The sequence below is a fragment of the Orbicella franksi genome, chromosome 13 (genome assembly GCF_964199315.1).
Source record: "Orbicella franksi chromosome 13, jaOrbFran1.1, whole genome shotgun sequence".
Taxonomy (NCBI): domain Eukaryota; kingdom Metazoa; phylum Cnidaria; class Anthozoa; order Scleractinia; family Merulinidae; genus Orbicella; species Orbicella franksi.
In genome coordinates this window covers 16,961,556-16,985,566 of record NC_138157.1, presented here as the reverse complement: position 1 = coordinate 16,985,566, position 24,011 = coordinate 16,961,556, and the positions used below count along the sequence as shown (strand labels likewise).

The 24,011-nt window shown below is 37.3% G+C and overlaps 1 protein-coding gene and 1 pseudogene across 1 annotated transcript; both read right to left on the bottom strand.

Annotated features, from left to right (window-relative positions):
• Positions 1–6,778: 6,778 nt before the first annotated feature.
• LOC145466463 (uncharacterized) lies at positions 6,779–8,512 on the bottom strand (annotated as a pseudogene).
• Positions 8,513–15,196: 6,684 nt separating this feature from the next.
• Positions 15,197–23,162, bottom strand: LOC145466552 (uncharacterized). Its single transcript, XM_081450268.1, has 5 exons — positions 22,879–23,162; positions 21,418–21,464; positions 18,605–18,735; positions 18,057–18,386; positions 15,197–15,679 (listed from the first exon to the last, which is right to left on the bottom strand). Exons 3-5 carry the CDS (start codon positions 18,728–18,730, stop codon positions 15,326–15,328), a joined length of 810 nt encoding a protein of 269 aa, XP_081306394.1. The 5' UTR covers positions 18,731–18,735; positions 21,418–21,464; positions 22,879–23,162; the 3' UTR covers positions 15,197–15,325.
• Positions 23,163–24,011: the final 849 nt, after the last annotated feature.

Sequence of the window (24,011 nt, the reverse complement as noted above, 5' to 3'; positions counted from 1 at the left end):
GATGAACGCAACTGCAAAAAGAAGTTCATTTGAAACTTGTAACATTCGTTTGATCTTATTTTTTGTGTTGCTTTTTTCCGCCAAGACGAAAGCTAAAAGATACTGATAATTTATATTACGCTGGTTTTGGAGAAATGAATTAAAAGCTAAAACATGATTGCTCTAGCGAGACGTGCAATGAATGAAATCACTTACCTTTGAAGCAACTCAGCCGTTGCTAGTGTGCCGTCTGAATGGAACAAAAAGCTAAACAGGGAAGAGAAGAACGAGTGTTAGATTGAACAATGTTACAAAAAAGGAAAGAATCAAAATAATAATAATAATAATAATAATCAACTTACATCTTAAACTTATAGTCCTTTCGCCTCTCCGTTCAGAAATAAAATGAACTCCTTCTTTGTTAGTCAGGCAAACTTTGTTTCTTTGTTTGTCGGTGTGAGGTTCGCGTAAGAACAAGTTTGTGAAACGGCATACACAGCAATAGTCTAATGTACATTTTCACAAGCAAAGCTATTCGCTAAAACTGTTTGCTTTCTGCTCTCTGCCCAATAAGAACACGTGTTATAATTTTACGTTTTGCTCAGGCAATTTATTTGTTTATAGATCTTTTTTTAACGAATGAGTGCGAGTCACAGTTGTTCCTGTTTTCCTTTGTTTATTGGATAAAATTCCATTATAGTTTTTTTCAGCCGAAAGGCAACTTTGCTGTAATCAAAAAATTCGGATAATAAAAAGAACCCTTCTTTTTTACACTCCGAAGTCAAGTCCTGAAATAATAAAAGGTTTTAACACGTGCTTCTAAAATGAATTAAAGTCCAACTACAGACTCTGGGTAATTATCAAATTCCTTCTGTTTGTCGTACGTCTGATCTTTTCTAAAATGAAATACATCGTCAAAACCTGAAGGAAGTGCAGTTCTTGTTTCAAAGTTAAAATTAAGATGAGTGTTTTATTATAGAAGTAGAACGTCTTTGTCGTTAATCTTGGCTCACTGAAGTGTACGCAATGTTTATCACAGAAGTTTCGCTCAAACTTACGAATTTTGTATCTGTTGAGTTTAGTGTACTTAGCGATTAGATCGTTTTCTACGGGCTAAAATGAGAGTGTCTAAGTAATTGAATCGTAGTTTTATACAGTCCGCGCTATTTTTAGGGCCTCAATGAGGGCTCTGGGGTACGTTTTTTTCAATTTATTTTTCAGAATATTTCTCAGCCTATGAATCAATTTTGAAGATCTCAGATCTCAGCTATCAGTTAATAAACACGTCATTTCTCTGCTAACAGTTAAAATGTACAATTGATCAATTCAACCTGTGTTGTTAAAGACAGCAAAAATGTGAACGGTAACGATAAGGTAACGAAGTGAATTTACAACGGAAAAATATTTATGACGGAAACATATTTTCTTTTTACAGAAAATAATAACCTGACCCCTAAGATATTGAAAGAAAGTCCTAAAACATTTGAAATGAGTCTAGTTATAAACATTACTTTACTCTTATTGATATATTTAAAATCTCATACTGCTAAAGTATCCGTCGTTGAGAGAACTCGACAACTAATTTACCCACAATCGAGTGATCTAATGTTTCAGTATGTTTACCCTGGCTATGGTTTATGGTGTACGAATTTAAAGTTTTTTCCATTTTCTCTAAATCTGGTGACGTACTATTTTTAAAAAAATTAGTGCAGGCTTCTCAGTTAACACTAGATCATTTACCTTTGAATAAACTCAGCCTCTGAGTCGTCTGAGTCTGTACACAAAGCTAAACAGTGGAACAGAGAAGTTAATGTTAGATTTAACATTAAAACCTTTGAGAAAATTTACGAATATTCAATAGAATTGCAAACTTACATCGTTAAATTCTCCAAGCAAGAAACTAAATTCTCCGAGGAGTTCTCTTTCCTTGACTTACTGACCACACTGTTTGTTACTTCCTTTGTTTGTTTAGGTAAATTTTCGTCAGAACAAGTTTGTGAAACAATGGATTTGTTATGTACACTTATTTATCTTTCTAACAAAAAATGTTATTCGTTATTCATGTAGAACGGTTTGTTTAGTCGTGGATTTGTCCAATAGGATAAAGGTTTTTATTCTGTTACTTTAGCTCCTGCTGCAACGCGATATCAAACAAACCAAAGCGATGGATCACTTCTTCTTTTTTGTAATGATACGAAAAAAACTCATTGAATCCTTGTTCTTTAACAAATATCGCTAATTTAAAATAAAGACCAACAAAAATATTAACTCAAAAATGCAAAACATTCCATATACTTACGTTGCAAATGTCAGCCCAGAAACCTAGGATTTTAGAGATGATCTAATTAGCTGCTTTCTTCAATTCCTGCGAAAGTGTGTTGCCTTTGTTGCGCCCTCAACGGCATAGGGAAACTGTTTATGGTATAATTGCATTCGATTTACATTTGAAAACAGATCTAAAAAACACTTAATATCGAGTCATCTTATTGCGCTGTACATGAGGAAATTAGTAATGGTTAATCAGAATATCCACACATTAAAAATCTGATCGCAATCTAGCCGCAAACGCAGAAACTCGCTAGTGCAGTCACTTGTGACCATCAATTTTTTTCCAAATCTCAATTTTGTTCTGTCGCAATGGAAAAAATGCAGCAAACGCTGGACGTTCGTTATTAAGTTTCTCTTCTTATTAAAAAATTTAATGAGACAAATCAGATACAGAGAGTATAAAATTATATATTTCTCAATGGCTTTCAGATAGAAAAAACGACATCACGGTCCATATAGACCTTCAATTCGTTTGCTTGAATCACTTAAATGGCTCTGATTTAGAGACGAATACTGCACTGATAATGTCAACGAAGGCCGTTGTCAACAACATAGTGTGCGCATTTTTAAATATATACTGATGTACCTCAAAATCTGCTGTGGAATACAGTTCAACTCAGTTAAATCTTTAATTTGGTATCTGACTCCGAGAATAACCGAACACAATGTTGACAATGCTGTGATCAGTCGAAATTGGATTGTTATTTTGTGTTTAACAAATAAAGAAGCCTAAGCCGTGTATTACACTGTGATAAAACACGACGGGCACTTGAGAACACGAGGGAAATGTAGAAAAAACGACCCGCAGGCTACCTTTCACAGTGTCATACACGGCTTAGGCTTCTTCATTTGTTTTATGACATAGATTTTACACGCCGCGAGTAGAAACAGCGAAGCACACAGATCGACAAGCTGACGCAATTTAATATGCCTCATCGTCAAAACTTTTTGCTGCCTCGCAGAGAACTCCATCACAAATTTCTTCAAAGAAAATGCTTTCCGCCATCTCTAACAAAAATGTTGACTAGAGATAATGTGGCGAAAAACAATAAGACACGCTTTCTCTATGTTTTATACTCTGATAAAACATGGATTTTTGATCAATCAGAACGCGCGCAGGGTCCTATCTATATTATAATACTGTCTGATCACTATAGGTTAACTTGTTTTGAATGGGAGGAAAAGCCTCGCTAAAAGTAGTCAATTTAGAAACGAAAAGGGAAACTAAAAACAAGGCTAAACGCGGTTGACATGTAGAAAACGAAATTTAACACACGAGGAAATGCATGCAAAGGTTCAGCTTCTTTTGTTAGTGTCTGAAATCGTTCTTTTGGTTCGGTGTTTATGACGAATTGAATTATGAATTGTTTGAACACCAGCTCACCAAGCTGGCATTTACTGACTCAGAGAAGAAACGCAAACGCACTTAAACGAAAAATAAACGAGCGACACCGATCTTACCTGTAAACACTTCCTGAAGTCTTTTGTTCTTTGATACGGATACATCAAAGTCCGCGCCTGGAAACATTTTCTTCAGATTGGAACCTCGAAATAGAATCTTGTCCCTTTCAGTTCGCCACTGAACACGAATCCATTGTTTTGAATAACTTGAGTTTAGGCCTGACACTTCTGCCAAAATTGAATGCCGCAATCATTCTTCGTTTAATCCAATGAAAGAAGAGATTTTTGGCTTTGTGTGGTTTGCTAACTTCAAAACGTCAAGTTATTTGAATATCGAGACTAGGTTACAGTAATCAACAATGAAATTTGTTTACTTTAACCAATTTCGATCTTACTCTTCATAATTATGCAGTTTTAAGTATTTGTTTTGTGCTTTGGTATCGTGAATACTAATCCCTTAGACTGCATTTACAAATGAAATTCATCAAGTGAAGTATATATCAGAAGCGAAATACCTTTCTGAAAGGCATTACGTTTGTGTTCTTTTTGACACATTGAACTGTACTTGTGATTGGAAAGCTTCATATACACCGAATTCATAATGGCGGACGACTCGGGAAAGCCTCGGCACGAGAACATGAAGGCGAGGCGAATGAGGATAGATCTAAAACCTTCAATATGGCGACAAACACGTTTACAGCTCCACTTTTGCTTACGGAAAGTGACATTCCCGGCGCTAGTCTTGAAGGAAGAAAGCCAGCAGAACTGAAGAAAGCTGATCTTTTGTTTTGGCTGCGATGTAGGGGTGATTTGTGTAAAGGCCTCAATTTGAAAGCCCAGCTCGTAAAGCGGTATGTTTGATCTCGAAACATGAAATGTTCTGTTTTGTTATTCCGCGTGAAATACGGATCCTGAGAACCATTAGCCTTTTTTTACTATATATTAAAATCCTCTTAATTCGCAAACACGTCCCGTTAGGTTAAATGTTGCAAATTATTAAACTTAAGCTTGCGAGCGTAATTTTTGTTGTCACTTTATCTTTACTAGAGTGGAAGAGTACATTGCAAGTGGCAGGCACAAAATTATAATTGACCCAGATCCCAACAAGATATTCACAAAGCGAAAAGCCAGAGAATGCTCTATTTCGCTTGCTAATTCCTCGACCCAGATAAAGGATGTTAGCAAAGTAAATTATCCTACAACTGCCTGGGGTAAAGCTCTTGAAAAATTGCCATTGTTTACAAAGGCTGAAATGAAAAAACATATAGCAAATTCTGGCAAGAAGATGGGGAGTGTGGAACACCATTCTGTGCCCACAGGCTTAAAACGTGCAAAAACTTTTCTCCAAGAGGAATATTTAAAGGGTATTGAAGCCAATGATGATGAAAATTATTTCTATTTTCAATGTAAGTGCTATCATAGCTACAAGAAACATGAAACCCCTCATAAAATACAAGTTGCTCTTTGCATTATAACTGGACAAGTAATGGCTGCCTCTTGCACATGTGCTGCTGGTGAAGTTGGCTATTGTAACCACACATTAGCCCTCCTGTTGAAAATTTGCAAATACTCACTGTTTGAGAGCAAAACAACAGAAGATCTAAAGGATGAATTGGATGAAAATCCAGCTTTGGCCTGTACATCAGTTACAAAGCTGGCATTAAAGGACCCGAGGTGATTCAATCCATCCCCAACCAGTGATGGATTTAGTTGTGACAAAAATTAAGCCTGATGATGAGAAGTCTGATAAAGCTGTTATGTGTCAACTGTACGAGGCCCGCAAAATAACAAAGCCTGATGTTTCAGAAGAGGAAAGGTTTAAAAAAGCTATTGCAGCAATTAATCCTAAAATGGGAATTGCAACCCTTTCCCCAAATGCTTCAAATGAGATGATGCAAACCAAATATGGCAGTAGCCCTGTTGGATCTACAAACAGCTACCAGTTGTCTTATACTGAGGCTAATTTTCCTGTGTATGCCAATATAAGCACTGTTCCAAGGTCTCCTGACATAAACACTGGTATAAATAATTATCCACGATTTCCCCTTAAAGACACTCAACCTAGAGTTTATCCAGACACTGTTACTAGTGAGCAGAGAACATTTTTATCTTCTCTTGAGGTTGATGAAGATAAGCTGAACAAAATTGAAATGGAAACAAGAGAGCAGGTAGGCAGTGAGAGATGGAGGGAAGAGAGGAGGTTTAGGTTTACAGCCTCAAGATTTCATTTGATTTCGAGAAGGCAAAGAAACCATGACACTTTTGCTAAACAATTGATCAACCCCGAAGAGTTTACAAGCAGACATACTGCACATGGAAGAAAATATGAGGCAACTGCCATTCATGAGTACCAAAAATTTATGACTGCAAGGAAAACACCAGTAGCAGTCCTCAAGTGAGGGCTGGTTATTTCGAAAGAATTGCCTGTCTTAGCTGCCACACCTGATGGAAAAGTGATTGACTTTGGTTGTAGCCAGCCTTTTGGAATTTTAGAAGTAAAATGCCCCTCAACAAAATCTTCTGTGACACCACTGGATGCTTGTTCTGATCCCAAATTCGTCTGTGAACGTGTAGGAGACCAGTGTCGATTAAAAACTAACCGTGAGTACTATGCTCAAGTACAGGGCCAATTGGCAATAACTGGTGCTTCTTGGTGTGACTTTGTTGTATATACATTCAAGGGGATGTCAATCCAAAGAATTACATTTGATCAGCAATTCTGGAATAACATTAGTCAAAGTATCAGTGGATATTATTTTCCGCATTTTATTACTTTTGCTCTTGCAGAATTCAAACAGCAAGGTAATGATTCCAGCCCAACAAGGGCATAATCTGTGAATAACTGGTTTTCATCTCAATTTGCCAAAGGAGAGAAATAAGTATAGTTTATATTTCTGCTGGCTATAGTCTCACCCATACCTTTTGTGTACATGAGAAAATGTAGGCAATTTGTTATGAAGGGTAGGGCACTATAATTAGCATATCCTTAACCCTTAACCCTGACCGACGAAGACCTACTACTACTACTAACTACAGGATGTATGTAATGTTCAGGATCCCATTAGATGATTACTATGATATAATGGGATCTTGAACATTACATAAATGTGCACATACAGTCCACATCTGATTTACAATGCCAAATAGGCTGAGTGGAACTACACTGTCCCAAATATGGAAGTTCTTAACTTTGTTAATTGCCCTCTCCACATGAATTCTGAGAGAGGCAATTTCTTGTGTTTTGACAACATCCTCAGCAGGCATCTGAGCATAACTCCCTAAAAAGGGTGGGATGTTTAAAGACACGCCATCTGGAAGAAGATCTTGGGTGGTAAAACCTTTGTCAGCCATGACAGAATCGTTAGCATCAAAAGGAAGGTCGAGGAATCCACTTCTCTCTGTAATTTCTCTGTCAGATATACTACCTGTATAAAGTTGACTAATAAAAGAGATATGTCCAGCAGGGGAAATTGAAATCAAGCATTTCAGGGTTGTGTGATTTTTGTATGAACTAAACAACTCACTGTTAAGGAGCAAACTACTCGGCATCTGACACTTGATTTCAGTGCAATCTATAATAGCCCTTGTATTTGGATATTTACTCTGAAAGTCTTGAGGCATGGTATCATCCACCACTTTTCGGGATGGCCATATGTTCAACTGCCCAAACCTCAAATACATGAAGTTGACCCACGAAATAACAATCCTGCTGATAGTAGATTGAGATACATTGTACAAATGCCCCAGATGGCGCTCTGCAAATCCCTTAATCTACACATTACAAGGAAGAATTCCTCTTTAGAGTTCAATGTTCTAGGCCTCCCTGGTCCAACACCAAGTTCAGGTTCTCTTTCATAATATTCAGGGTCGACATCATTTTGAACAGAACGCCAATACCGAATGTTTTCTCCGCTTTCCCCCGGATTTAAGTATGTGTATGTTGCCATAAAAGCCGCATACGATGGAAAGCCTGTGTAAAAGGCGATATCTTCATCGGAAATAAACTTATCTAATGAAAAAACTCTGTTCTCCAATTTTGAACACTTCTCTGAAAGGTTAAAAGCATGGGCCGTTACTTTCCCTACCTCGGCTTCCAGTTTCTCATTTTTCGATTTACTGTCTTCGAGTGCACGCTCCATTTCAATCAGCTGTTTTCGAAGATCTTCATAGGACGGGCGGTTTTCAGAAACGCACGATGCATTTTCACTGGTAGTCGATGCTGAATCAGTTTCTAAACAAAGATCGATGTTTGAGTCGCTTCGATCCATACTTGCTTGGGCTTCTGGACTTGAAATGGAAACTGCGCTCATGTTAAGCGACGCTCGAGCTTTCACATCCTCTCTGGGTACTCTAGGTCGTGGTGGAGGTCTCTTCCGAGGCGAGCTCTTCTTCCATGCGAAAACAGATGGAACTGCTCCGTCGACGTATGTTAACCGTCCAATACCTAGGCTCTTCTTAAGGTGTTCTTCCTTGAAGTGAAGGGAACAGACTTTTGTAGAATCTGTTATAGAGAAGTGTTTACCTGTATCTCGTCGTATCGCGTGTAGCTATTGTTCCCTGAAGCATTTTTCGGTTGGAATGCTGAAAAATCCAACTCTCTCGCCGTTTGGGCCAGTTGTCCCCTTTTGACTACAAAGTGGAACACAGCAATACCGATTCTGTGGCGATTTATTGCTATTCATAGCGAAAACAAGTACTAAGAACAGCAACAATTTAAATTACACAACACACGCTCCTGTAAGCTAGATTTTGTTTATCCTCATCCGCCTCGCTTTCATGTTCTCGTGCCGAGGCTTTCCCGAGTCGTCCGCCATTATGAATTCGGTGTATTGTTTTTATGATTTCTAAACTGTCTGTACAAATTTTGAAAGAGAAATGGGACGAATACTTGCTCTGAGGAACTGTTCTTGACTGTTAAGTAAAATAGTGATACACTTTAAAAATCTTGACTACTATGACCATGTAGTAAACAGCCTCATCCAGTTTCAAAAAGTTTCATCGTGTATGATTTTCCATCGCATAAGGAAAATCATATTTCTACAACCACGAAATACTGTCTTGCATTTCAAGTTTTTAAATAGACGTTATATAAGACTCATTTTTGTGTATATCATTAAATCTTGAAAAATTTCGCGGAGAAAAAATAACTCATTCTCTTTCTACGTCTTCTTTTCTTTATTTTTCCTACAACCGATTTAAAGCATAATAATTCTTGTAACTACTCAGTTCGTTTAGTTTTTACTATTTTGAGTAGTTTTTTGTTTATTTAAGTTTAATGTATTCTTTTGCTGCGTGATATTCTATGTATTATGCAATAAAATGGTTGTTGTTGTTGTTGTTGTTGTTGTTGTTGTCCTAGACGCACCCTCCTTTATATGTTTTAATTTAAATGAAAGTCTTGAAAACCATTGTCATAGCGCAGCTTGAAAACGAACACTTTGACAACTCAACAACAGCGACTGAGGAAGCAAACTTTTGCTGACCAAGACATCTGGACTGTGAATTTAAACACACGCAAGAGTTTGACTTTGGCATTAAATTAAACGTGAATGATGTGACGTCACACTGACTTTCAGTGTGACTCACTTCTTGTCTTTTTCAACGATAAGCAAAAAATAATTGAATCCTTGTTTAAAATAAATCACTTCTCAAAAAATACGGCCAACAAAAAATATTCACTCAGAAATGGAAAACATTCCATCTGTATATAGAAATAATTATTTTTGCAAAATGTCAGCCCAGAAAAATTGAGATTTTAGCGAGATTATCTATTTAGCTTCTGTCTTGCTACTAATGTTTGTTACCTTTGTTGCACCTTTAACGGCTTGATTTAAAGAAACGGTCGTGGTATATACCTGTACATTAAAATTTGCTGTGGCATGGCTTGGCCGTTGAATGCAGTTCAACTCAGTTCAAAGTTTAATTTACCATCTGTCTCCAAGAAAAATGAAAATATTGTTGACCATGCTGTCATCAGTCGAAATTGGATTGTTTTCTATAGATCGTTTTCACTGTCACGCAATATAAAAAAAAATAAATAAAACGAAAACCATTCAGTGGATAAAGTCAAGAAATTGTGATCTTCCAGGAAATAGATAGGGAAGACACTTCTCCAAGTTTTAGGTTTGTGCGTTTTCCCAGATCGGAGATATTTGTCGAAATGTTTCGCAGAAATTTACAGAGCCCAGTATGGAAACGCCATGTTTGTGCACCTCTGTGGTGCACCAATACGGCGGCGCGCCGAAAAATAGTGTAAATATCTGGAACTTACTTTGGCTATCTAGGCGACTGATGGTCTGCACTGAACAAAACAAACATTTATATCAGCACTTTTTCTAATGATCTAACTTCTAAAAAAACTAAAAATCATGAGATAGGTATTTATTTTTTCCTAAGAGGGCACGGTAACGAATCCTGCGATCTGATTGGTTCTTAGCGCGGTCCGGATTTTCCTATCTCTGACCACGGTCACGGTAACGGCGGGAAACAGCGCAGGTGAAATTGTCGTGTTGGTGAATTTTCGTGAGTGAACTAGTGGTAATGGTCAACCTTTGCCCTTTTTACACTTCCATCGACAATTAACCAACGCAAGTTTATCTCTATTCACTTTTAAATGGCAAGGAAAGTCACTGTAAGTAAATTCAATTGAGTATTTTGAAGTTTTGGTTGATTGTAGCTCGGCGCTGTAATGACGCGTAATACTGTGTCTCCTGTGTTTCTCTCGCCACACAATTTTAAGCAAAACAAAAGTCAGTTGCAGTCGAGTTTGCCTCTCCGATTGTTTCTGTATTTAAGAGAATTTCTGTGGAATACACTTAACGGATTTCCTCGCTTTCTGCCACTCAAATTACGGTAGTAGAAAAGTCTGATTTAAGGTGAGTCGCAACGACTGATAGGAATTGGTCTTGTAGTACAACTTCAAACTTTGCACGAAATTTCACACCGAAAAAACAATTTTGGAGAATTTAACTGGTCAACTGGATGCAACTAACATAAAGTATATCAAAATAAATCTGTTCTTCAATACATCTTTCTTTGTCTAGTATCTGAGTAACTCGCTCGTTCACTCGTTAGATTTTTTACGATGGTTTGTAGACGGCCCGTAAGCCAATTCAATACAGTTTCAATGACAAAGTTGCGTAAACAAACCCATTTGTAAGCCAATTTACCCCAGGAAAAAATAAATACATTATTTGGCGGCTTAGGGTCGGTCCGTATGGTGAAAAACTGTGACCTCGGGCTTGAAAATGCAGCCCTCGGCCTGCGGCCTCGGGCAGCATTTTCAAGACCTCGGTCACAGTTTTTCACTATACGGACCTCCCAGCCCACAAATAACATATATTTTTATGACAAATGCGATTGTAGCTTTGTGTCACGCACCGCCATAACTCTGAAATTCAAAATACGCTGGTTTTCAAACGAAGCACACTATAGAGCTGTAACATTGTAAACAGATATAAATTTACCCCTTCATATGCCTGACTGGGATAAAAACTTTCGTGGCTCTTTGGTTTTCGATTTTAGAAATGATGACGTCACATGAAAACGACCTATTCTATATAACAAATTGCCGTCAGTTTTTCATGCGTCTGTTCTGTTATTGTTCATGAATTTCGTCATAACATTGTCAAGGTAGCTGGGGATCCACGAGGCGATAGCCGAGTGGATCCGCAGACTACTTTGACAATTTTATGACGAACTCATTGTCAATAACAGGACAGACGCATTAAAAACTGACATCAATTTGTTTTTTACGATAACAAATTGCAAATTGTCCGCACTCGCTCGTTGACGCATCGCATAAATTAAAATTCATGTGTCTGTCCGCTTATTGACGATAAAAATTAGCCAATGAGCGCGCAAGAATTTCTGCAGTTATCGTAAAATCTGAATTTGTATTAGTATCTAATAACTATAGTCTCACGTGTTTTGAATGGGAGGAAAAGCCTCACTAAAAGCAGTCAACTTACAAACAAAAAGCAAAACGAAAAACGAAGCGAAACTCGGCCAACGTGCAGAAAACGAAATTTAAAACACGAGGAAATGCATGTAAAGATTCAGCTCATTTTGTTAGTGACTGAAATCGTTCTTTTAGTGTTTATGACGAATTGAATTATGAATTCAGTTGAACACCCGCTCGCTAAGCTAGCATTTACTGACATAGAGAAGACATGAAAATACACTTAAACGAAAAATAAACGAGCGACACCGATCATACCCGTAAACACTTCCAGAAGTCTTTTGTTCTTTCATATGGATACATCGAACCGCGCGCTTGCAAATATTTTCTTCATATTCAAACCTCGAACTAGAATCTTGTCCCTACCAGTTCGGCATTGAAATGGAATCCATTGTTTTTAATAACTTTAGTTCAGTCCTGACACTTCTGGCAAGACTGTTTACTATAACTCTTCCGTTAATCCAATGAAAGATTTGAATTTGGATTTGTGTGGTTTGTTAACTTCAAAACATAAAGTCATTAGAAAATTGAGACTTGCAGTTAACAATTGCAATGAACAACTATGAAATTTAATTGCATTAACACAATTTTTACTCTATATAATTATTTAGTTTCAACTGTTTGTTTTGAGCGTTTGTTGTCGTCAACACTGAGATGTTAATAGGAAAAAAAACAATACAACTGAAAAAACTTCCGTCAGATCTGACAGAATAACGTCAGAGTTGAGTCGTGAAGAGTTTGATACTTTATCAAAGCGAGTAGACAATAAAAATGCTCTATCACGGTAGAAAATAAATCTCCATGAATAATTTTACAATCCTCGCTGACTGACCGCACATATTGCTCCTTACGTCACCGTCATGTATTAGCCACAAGCCTGTAATGATATATTAATAAAAGCCTCCATTTGGCGCGAAAATATGCTCAGATATTTGTCCGCGGAAATTATCTGTTTCAAGAAGCAAACAGTTTTCCGAGGACAAATTGGAGCCCAAGGAAAGTTGTGAGCTTCGGGGAACAGATAATATCCAAGGACAAAGTGATCAGTTGAAAGCTTGCTCTGATATTCTCTCCTGTACTTGGCGTAGAACCAGTGGGAACTTTGACGCTAGTTAGGGCAATCTTGCTGCAAGCGGCTGCAAAAGTTTCTTTCAAATTCAACTCAGCATTTCGCATTTTCATCCGCAAGCTTTGAGCTCCTTGTTTCGCAATTTCCATTGGAAAAGTGCACGCTTTAATGGGCCACAATGGGACCGGATTCCTCTGGAATAAAAACTTTTAGATCCTTATTTAAAAGTTAAACTAAAAAGCGAACTTTGAAGGCATCGTTCTTCTCTCGAAAGCCACTCGAAACTGAAAACTCAGCTGAAGTCCAGCTTGTGATTGACAGCTGTCGTCTCGTTAGCTAATGTAATTATTTGAACAATTATAACAAGGATTGTGATTGGCTTATTTTAGCGTGCTTTATCGGAGAACAGAGCACGCTGACGTCACTTTTACTCGTTTGGAAAATAAAGTTTAATTTGAAAATTCAGCCGCATGCGTGGGGAAATTGCTGGATTCTTTATCATAAAACAAATAAAGAAGCCTCGACTGTGCTCTGTTCTGTTGTAAAGATAGGGGTATATTCAGTCTCGTGACGAATTTAGACAATCGCGCGCGAGCGAGAATATTTGATGGATAAACGAACACAGATATGCCTGAGGACTACATTTCAGTGAGTAGCCGCTGAGAATACTAATCCCTGACTACTTGCTCTCTAGTGGTGTTTACAAATGCAAGTCATCAAGTATATATCCGAAGCGAAATATTTTTCTGAAAGGTATTACTTTTGCTTTTTTTTCTTTGATGTGGATACATTGAACTGTACTCGTGATTTAGAAAGCTTCATATTGGTTTTATTATTTCTGAAATTTAATAGTTCATTACTGAACGGACATTTCGACGAAAGTGGCAATTTTTGGTTTGCTTGCTGTGTTATCAAAACGTCAAGCTATTCTGAAATCGAGATAAGTTTGACAACGCTCTACCTAGTCTACCCACAGGGAAATGTTTTTGCTTCAACCGAATTCGTATCGTTCAATTGTTCAGTTTCAATTGCTGCGCTATCCTTTGGCAAACACGAACTCTGTTTTAGATGTTTGAATGATTGACATAAAGAAGCTCCTCTCGAGCTCGGACTGTTTTACGTCATATTTGAACATTAATTAGTTTATATTCTATTAAAAACAACTTGATTAACTAGTGAATAGAGGCAAGTCCGAAAGAAAAAAACAAAAATGAGACAAATGATGCATAATTAATTCTTATAGGATTTCTTTAAACGTGGCCTCTTCATTATCAAGGAATCTTTCTAAATATTCTTCTATCGATATATTGTAGAAGCTCTAACATATTATCGAAAGTCTTCGTAATTGTTAATAAAATTCAGAAACCAGAACAAATACTTGGAATCAAGCAAGGATGTCTTGAGAATTAAAAAATGAGAGGGATCGAGCAAACACTTTCACGTATAGAGTTCATTGAGTCAATATTTTAATAACGAGAACAGTGACTGAGTTTGTTTAACGCTTGAACTGATGAGACCCCGTGATAATTGCTTGATTGTCTGTTGACCGGCTGAAGTGCACCTGTGAGGCAACATTCAACGTAAGACGAGCAGGACTTGTCAGTACAGTAGAAGCTATCGTACTATTCATGGCTAAATAGAGGAACTTTCTCATGAAAAAATCGTTTTGATGGCTTGCAATGTGGCAAAATGTAAAAATTTCAAGAGGGAAGCAAGACAAAAACTTTTCAGGAGGAATTTTTCTTGACTGTTAATAAAAATAATGATACACTTTCAAAATCTTGACTACCATGTCCATGACTTAAACAGCCTCATCCAGTTTCAAAAAGTTTCATCACTGATGTCTCCATCGCATATAAAGAAGACCATAACTCGACAATCACGAAATACCTGTGCCATATCTCACATTTCAAGTATTTAAATATTTAAGACAAGATAAGTATTTACCCGAGACTCATTTTGGTGTATATCATTAAATCTTGAAAAAATGTTGCGGAGAAAAAAAAAGGCAGCTCTTGGACGCACCATACTTTATATATGTTTTAATTTGAATGACGTCTTAAAAACCTTCGTCATAGCTTGAAAACAAACACTTTGCCAAGTCAACAACAGAGCATAGCAAAAAAAGTCTTGCTGACCCAAAATTTAAAGACAAGCGAGAGTTTGACGTTGGCTTTAAAGGTGAATGATGTGACGTCATAAAGGCTTTCGGCTGACTAAGACGCAAGCGATCATCGAATTTTGAGTTTAATTCAATAACTGAACGAAATGGTTCAATTCTGGGTTACCAAAAAGAAAATTTATATATTAATATGTACATTTTCATTAATTGTTTATTTCCAAGTGCTTGTTCCCGCTTAAGGCATACTCTTAGTTTGACTCGTGTTAGAAATTCGTCAATTAATTACGAGGGGACTTTAGACTGAAAAAGAAACAGCTTTTGAATAATGTTCTTGGACTTTATTTCTCAGCTGATACAACAGTTTCAAATTTGCTGATACAAGTGCTTCTAAAACTACAGCAGTGCAACTTTCTTACTATATCGTGGTTTTTCTAGAAAGTTTAGTGAATCAACACGTGTAACGTGGTTACTGCTGAGCTTTTGGAACCTCTTCAATAAAGATCCGGGACATTGTATGCCAGCCTGTCAGAGCGTCAGCATTTTTGATGCTACCACATTTTCCAATCAAGAATCCTACTCGCACCTTTCCCTTCTGGATGTTATTACAGTGACCTTCAATATGGCGGTGACGAAGAAGATTGTGGTTCTTGCCGATTCTCATGTAGAAGGCACCGTCAATGGAGCCAGGAGAGCTGCACTCGGCGCCATTGAAGGTGAAATACCAACGACTACAGCAGTGGTCACATCCATAAATCCTGAGGTTACCAGCAAAGTAGACATGGAGGGCAGTGTCTGTGAAGTTCTTCATAAATTCACAGTTCTGCAGTTAATCGCATTAATCAATGTCAGTGAAATTAGAAAATCACTTCCAGCAATGAAGGGACGAGAAACACTGTAGGACTGTTGTAGAATAAATTAAACATTCATATCAATTTGACACAAAAACATACATGACCTTCATAAGTCACTTCATTTCTTTAACTTGGGAAGAGAAGGGTCAGCTGAAAATCTTGTTGATCAAAACCGGACTCGACATTGTCAATGAAAAGCTACCCACTCCAGAGTACGTAGGAAATTTACCCTTTCAGGTGAGGGCTGCATGGGTCAAAGAAAATAATAATCAAAGTACGCAGCATACTAGGCGTTGGTCGATTGTGCTCGTAAAACTGGCATATTATGCTCCTAGCACTGCTCAAAACTTTTGAAAATTATGCCCGAATTTTGCCCGATTCTCTAAATTATGCTCCTCGCATCAAAATTATGCTACTTGGTTTTTTTTTAAGCAAAGTAAAGACAGAATAGGGCGAATAAAGAAAAAACAAGTAATAATATCGTTGGGAACCGCCGTTTTCTACATTTCTAAGCATCCTGGCTTGATTTTATATTAAGGTGGCTCAAAACAGTAATGTTTCCGTGAAACGCCTAGGCTCTAGCGTGCCCTTCAGCGTGAGGCATCACGCTATCACCCGAGGGGTCGCGAGATAGCGCGCGAGATTAAAGTTTTCAAAAATCAAAACAAACCTGACGGCGCAAGGCCTACTAAGTAAAACTTTGTTTCCATCAAGTTTCGTAAGCTGTTTGCGTTATCGTTATTTTTACCTTACAAAAACATCCATCCCTCAGGCAATATCAAAGGGAAAACATTCTTTTAACCGTTGTGCTGGAACGTAAACGAAAATTGGGATGTCGATGTTGCGATTGATCACGTCGGCTATCATTTTAGAAAAACAGCAGGAAAAAAACTACTCTTCAGGTTTTCTTCGTTCTTTTTACTAAGCCAGTCTCACCTTCGGGCATTTATGGCATTCTTCTTCTACCGCTTATGCTGCTAACGACAACAGCGAAAAAAAAACAAAAAAAACACCATTCGCCGATCTAACTATTGATCTATTCGCGTGGAATTGTGGCCTTTACTGACCACCTTCTTGCGTGCGCAAGGATCGATCTTGCAAAGTCGAGATTTTAATTTGCGCGTAGAACACGCGCAAAAAAGTCCTTAACCACGAAGCTAATATCTCCAGAGCTGATTCGGTGATCCTACCTTTTTAATGCAAAAAATTATTCAACAGCAAAAGCGGAATGTATGTGCGAAATTACTCCAACGTGGAAATTTCCAGCAAAAATCAACTCCACCGAATTTTTTAAAATTTTCCCTCTCCCTTCTATGGGTAAGAAAAAGATTTTTAGAACAAAAACCCAGGGTCACCGACTTACTTTTTAAGATAAACGTAATTGATGGTAAAAAGTGAGTTAAGTTTGTTGCTATGTATCGGAACAGTGCAACCTTCATTTGTGATTTAAGCATAAAGGTACAGTGGAGAGTTACCTTAAAGGGATTGCACAGCCATTCAAAAGAGTACAGTTCCAAGCGTGAAAAATCGCACCTAGTTCCATAAGTCTCAAAAAAACAGGAAACTGTTTTGAGCCACCTTAATTTCCTTTATTTCTTGACTTTTTGAGAAAATGGTGAAATCCAAGAAAGCGGATCTAAGATGGCGGGTCAAATGACGTCATAATTCACAAAAATAATATCACCTTGTAGAGCAGGCTCAGGGCTATCTAATTTTACGTAAATGTATTTATTTGTGCCTTAACAGAACGAAAAACCTATGGGAGGGGTACATCAACCTCCTTGAGCTCCCCCTCCCCCCCCCCCTTGTACAGTATTACTACGGTGGGGGTATGAATTGGTTAATTCGCTCTTAATGACGGTTTCAATGAACGCTTCGAAAAGATTGAAACTCTCGGTATGACATTGCAAGCTGCTGAACTATCTGAACTGGAACTTGGGAAGTGCTGAGATCGACGACGAGGACGCCACCTGAGATCTTTATGCTCAGACAGCTCACTACTGATCGACCCGTCTGCACGAGGCCTAAGACCAAGAAATAGGCGACCCGAAGACAACAGTGACAGAAGTTTTAAAAACAGAGCAGGTAAAAAGACATATTCAAAACGAAATCACATCACTTCGTGAAGGCAGAAAAGCCACAGTTGTGCTAGCAGAGCTAAATATAGATTAAGGCTAAAAATTATGGTCGATTTGCTAGATTATGCCAAAAATTATGCCAGCACGATCGACAAAAACCTACAGCTTCCGACCTGTTCAACGATTAAATTTTATCCCATATTCATAGTAATAACAAATGACAAAACTTTGTTGAATACATTATACACTCATGCTGTGAATCACTTGCCTGGATTACACCTAAGTCTTTGTTGTCTTCCTTTTTCCAGGTGCATTCTTTCCAGTTCATGTGCGAGGAAAGCTGAGGCGATCCTTGAGTTCCACCTTTCTCTCCTCGCTGTCCCTTTTGACCGGTGGGGCCCCGCGCCCCAGACTCTCCTTTATCTCCTTTTTTTCCTTCTGCACCGGATGGTCCCTGGGACCCAGTCCTGCCCGGGCTGCCCTGGTCTCCTTTGGCTCCGTCGCCTCCATCACGGCCAGGTGCCCCAGGGGAACCCGGCATGCCATGCATACCGGGGATGCCATTTGTCCCTGGTTGTCCCCCGTAACACATTTTGACCTGTACCAGAAGAAAGATCAGCACTTTGAGCTCTGTGAAGGTCCCAGCTATAATAAAATGACACGAAGTGCCTTGATGTAAGTCTTCGTGTATTTGGTCAACAGCAATGATCGATGTTTAGAAACGATAATATCATCTTCACTTTTCTCGTTCTTCCTTTTTTCTCTTCTTTTTTCTCTCCTTTAATTTAACTCAGAAAAAAAGAGGGAGCTACTCACATTGTTGTCACATGGTTTGCTGCTGACATTATTGGCGGTCGCAGAGGCCAAGGTTATCAACAGAAAAAGAAGTAGGAACAACATGATCAGCAAGTTCTCTGTACGAGGTTTTCCCTTTAATATCATTTAGCCTGTAGAGATAAATGTCAGAAAAGTAAAACAAGAATGTTCACGGTGACACTTACAGTTCATCCTGTGCCTTCTAGAAAACTTCTCTAGTCAGTTATTCTACTGTTTCACAGTTTTCCTACATTTTCTTTTCTGATCGTTCTGAGTTAATATCAATGCTTGGAAATTAGCGCAGAAATGATTTTACTCTGGTGGAGGCCATGGAAATGGATAAAGTTCTTAATCTAATCGCCAATAACAAAATAAAACCATGACGCCTACATTTATATTATTGGTTTTTATAGCACAAGAGATGCTGAGTGCTAGTGACTGTCGAGAGCTGCTTTAGCTGTTATGGGCGCTCAGTTTGGTTCCGTGTTGCTTTTCTTTCAGCCATACAGGAATGAAGTATTCGGAAGTCCATGAGAGATTTTGTAACATTGAATTCAATGAAGTTGTAAAACAAAAAGTAAGAATTGCGCTAGAAAGAAATGATTCTTCAATTCGTTTTAGTGTTAACTAACTCAGAGAAGGCAAAAAAATGACTGTACAGCTTAGTCGATTAAGTGCCTACCTTCCACTGTGGCAGCAATCATCTTAATGAAAATGATACTGCTATCAGTGTATTATTTTATCTTGTTAGCCGACAAATGAAGATTCATGTTGAAACACATTTACTAGCAAATTACGTGCAAACGCACTCACGTTGGTCAGATCATTTCTAGACTGACCAATGACGCGGAATCTGACGTTAATGTCAATTTGTTTTGTGCTGGTAAGTTTCACGTTAAATCGCGTTTTAGAACAGCTGTGTACGTGTTGTGGACCAAAACAACTTTTCGAAAATATGAAATGCGCAACGACAACGAGCCAACTTCCTCCATTTTTGAGTAAGAGGTTCCTTGAAAATGTATCTAAAGATGATTTAGACCTTTGCCTAGAACGGTTTCAAAAAAAAAAGATAACGGTACTAATACGTTTAATGAGCAGAGGGCGATAATCTTGGCTTCAGTGAATTTTTGAACCTTTTGTTCTAATCCTTGCTTTAAGGCGTTGGGTCGTCTTTAATTTTTCTTGCGCTTGTGACACTTGGACAAATTTAACACAGTCTTAGAACCTTTTTTTTTTCCTTCATGTATTTACTATTGAAATATATCTGCCACACCGTCAGCTCATTGGCAACCTTCTCTCGTCGCGTGAATGAACAAGGTTACCAGTATATCTGAAAAAGCTTGCGGATACTGTCAATAAGTCCTTATCCAACATTTATTATATGGCTGTGTCTCACAAGGACTGGGAACTACCGAATTCACGAATTTGATCGGCTGAAATCGATATTGACCGCGGTCTAGATTTTCCCATCTAGACCGACATCTAGACCGGTTTCAATTTGCGTTGAAAAAGTAGCAAACTAAAATACAAAAATGTTCACCATCTTCTTTTATTTTCTTTTCAATAATTTATGGAAGTGCCAAAAAGTCTGATGACAAAAAAAAAAAAGTAAAGAGGACCAGCAAATTTCGGCAAAATGTCAGCAAACCAGTTACATTAAACGAATTAACGTTTTCTTCTTTGCCATATAATAAACATCTTATTAACTGAGCTAAGTCGATCTGTATGGGAGAATCTTGACCTCGGTCGTGTGTACAGACCTCACTGCGTTCGGTCTGTACTTACGACCTCGGTCAAGATTCTCCCATACAGACCTCCAGCTCGGTTAATAAGAGCTAATTACAAACTCAACAGTGACGAAAAGGCTTACGTTTTTATCACTTTACGCTTTCTTTTTTTTTCTAAGGATCCTTTTTGAATTAGAAACCCAACTGTATTGATGGTAAAAACGTGTACAAATTATCCAGACAATTCTAATTTAACTTACTTTCTAAACACAAATCGTTAAAAATCGAGTGATTTTAAGGAACGAGTAGGATTGCAAAATGGCAACACTAAAAGGTAACCTCGTGGAGACAGCCCGACACCTTCATTAACGCATTGCTGAACACAAGTATCCGGCTATCGGAAAACATCTTTTCGAAGTGCACGGTGACGAAAACTTCAATTTTCCCATGCATTTGTTTATTTGTTGTAACTCTATTTCTGTTTTCGAGTACTTTGATGAAATATCAAAAAATCATTATTCGACGATGAGTTAAGTTTTTATTAGAGCAAAAATAAGAATCTATATGAAAACACTCGCTCCGATCTTTTGCTAAGTAATGATAGCCACTTTCCTTCAAAGCCATGAAAACTAGTGATACAACATTGTTATATAATAAAATTGTCGAAAGGAAACACGTCTTCAGTGGGAGAGACTTTATAGACAGATTTTTTTTTTTTTTTTTTTTTTTTTGCACAAAAGACATATCTTTCAACGAACATATTACAGCCAAATAACTCAACGATTAAACTGATGCGTTTCACCTTGAAATATAAGTAGCGTCGCTGATGCGATTTTAGTCCCGTTATGTATCAAATAATAAACTGACTTTTTAAGAGGTGTTGATACTAAGCTGATGAGCGCAACTGCAAAAGCTGTCTCATTCGAAATTTGTAAAATTGTTTCATCTTAGTTTTTACATTGTGTTTTCTGCCAAGACGAAAGTTAAAATACACTGATAACTTATGTTACGCTGGTTTTGAAGAAATGAATTAAAAGCTAAAACATGATTGCTCTAGTGAGACGTGCAATGAATGAAATCACTTACCTTTGAAGCAGCTCAGTGCCAGTGTGTCGTCTGAGTGGAACAAAAAGCTAAACAGGGAAGAGAAGAACGAGTCGGTTAGATTGAACAATGTTAAAACAAGGAAAGAATCCAAAAAATAATCAACTTACATCTTAAACTTATACAGTCCTTTCGCCTCTCCGTTCAGAATTAAAATGAACTCCTTGTTTGTTAGTCAGGCAAACTTTGTTGCTTTGTTTGTCGGTGTGAGGTTCGCGTAAGAACAAGTTTATGAAACGCATACATAGCAAAAGTCTAATGTACATTTTCACAAGCAAAGCTATTCGCTAAAACTGTTTGCTTTCTGCTGTTTGTCCAATGAGAACGCGTGTTATAATTGTACCTTTTGCTCAGTCAATTTATTTGTTTATAGTTCTTTTTTTCACGAACGAGTGCGAGTCACAGTTGTTCCTGTTTTCCTTTGTTTATTGGATAAAATTCCATTATAGCTTTTTTTTTTCTCAGCCGAAAGGCAGCTTTACTTTTATCAAAAAATTCGGATAATAAAAAGAACCCTTCTTTTTTACACTCCGAAGTCAAGTCCTGAAATAATAAAAGGTTTTAACACGTACTTCTGAAATGACTCAAAGTCCAAATACAGACTCTGGATAATTATCAAGTTCCTTCTGTTTGCCGTACGTCTGTTCTACTCTAAAATGAAACACATTATCAAAACCTGAAGGAAGCGCAGTTCTTGTTCCAAAGTTTAAATTAAGATGAGTGTTTCATTATAGAAGTAGAACGTCTTTGACGTTAATCTTGGCTCACTGAAGTGTACACAATGTTTATCACAGAAGTTTGGCTCAAACTTACGAATTTTGTTTCTGTTGAGGTTAGTGTACTTTACGATTAGGTTGTTTTCTACGGGCTAAAATGAGACTGTCTGGTAATCGAATCGTAGTTTTATCCCGTTCGCGCTATTTTTAAGGTCTCAATGAGGACTCTGGGGGCTCTTTTCAATTTATTTTTCAGAATGTTTCTTAGCTATGAATCACTTTTGAAGATCTCAGATCTCAGCTATCAGTTAATAAACACGTCATTTCTCTGCTAACAGTTAAAATTTACAAATGATCAATTCAACCTATATTGTTAAAGACAGCAAAGATGTGAACGGTAACGATAAGGTAACGAAGTGAATTTACAACGGAAAAATATTTATAACGGAAATATATTTTTCTTTTTAGACAAAACAATAACCTGACCACCCTAAAGATATCGAAGAGAACTAAAACATTTGAAATAAGTCTATTTATGAACATTACTTTAGTCTTCTTGATATATTTAAAATCTCATACTGCTAAATTATCCGTCGTTGATAGAACTAGCCAACTAATTTACCCAAAATCAAGTGATCTAATGTTTCAGTATGTTTACCCTGGCTATAGTTTATGGTGTACGAGTTTAAAGTTTTTTTTTCCATTTTCTCTAAATCTGGGGACGTACTTTTTTTGAAAAATTGGTGCATGCTTCTCAGTTGACACTAGATCATATACCTTTGAATAAACTCAGCCTCTGGGTCGTCTGAGCGTGTACACAAAGCTAAACAGTAGGGCAGAGAAATTAACGTTAGATTTAACATTAAAACCTTTGAGAAAATGTAAGAATATTCAATGCAATTGCAAACTTACATCGTTAAATTCTCCAAGCAAGAAATTAAACTCTGCAAGAAGTTCTCTTTCCTTGACTTACTGACTACACGGTTTGTTACTTCCTTTGTTTGTTTAGGAAAATTTTGGTCAGAACAAGTTTGTGAAACAATGGATTTGTTATGTACACTTATTTATCTTTCTAACAAAAAATGTTATTCTTTATTCATGTAGAACAGTTTGTTTAGTCGTGGATTTGTCCAATAGGATGAAGGTTTTTATTCTGTCACCGTAGCTCCTGCTGTAATGCAATGTCAAACAAACCAAAGCGATGAATCACTTCTTCTCTTTTTTAATGATACCAAAAAACTCATTGAATCCTTGTTCTTTAAAAAATATCGCTACCTTAAAATAAAGGCCAACAAAAATATTAACTCAAAAATGCAAAACATTCCATATACTTACGTTGCAAATGTCAGCCCAGAAACTTAGGATTATAGAGATGATCTAATTAGCTGCTCTCTTCAATTCCTGCTAAAGTGTGTTGTCTTTGCTGCGCCCTTAACGGCATAGAAAAACTGTTCATGGTATAATTGCATTCGATTTACATTTGAAAACAGATCTGAAAAACACTTAATATCGAGTCATCTTATTGCGCTGTACATGAGGAAATTAGCAATAATTAATCAGAATCTCCGCACATTAAAAATCTGATCGCAATCTAGCCTCAAACGCAGAAACTCGCTAGTGCAGTCAATGTGACCATCAACGTTTTTTAAAGCTCAATTTTGTTCTGTCGCAATGGAAAAAATGCAGCGAACGCTGCACGTTCGTTATTTAGTTTCTCTTCTTATTAAAGAATTTAATGAGACAAATCAGATACAGAGAGTATAAAATTCTAAATGGAAAAATTATAAAATGGAAAAAATGCAGCAAACGCTGCACGTTCGGTATTTAGTTTCTTTTATTAAAGAATTTAATGACACAAAT

Excerpts from the sequence above, each read along its gene's own strand:
- LOC145466552 (XM_081450268.1), bottom strand. The coding sequence starts at position 18,730 with ATGATATTAAAGGGAAAACCTCGTACAGAGAACTTGCTGATCATGTTG. Across the intron at positions 18,387-18,604 it reads GCAAACCATGTGACAACAAT|GTCAAAATGTGTTACGGGGG; the intron begins GTGAGTAGCTCC and ends CTTCTGGTACAG. Across the intron at positions 15,680-18,056 it reads AAGACTTAGGTGTAATCCAG|AACTGTGAATTTATGAAGAA; the intron begins GCAAGTGATTCA and ends GATTAACTGCAG.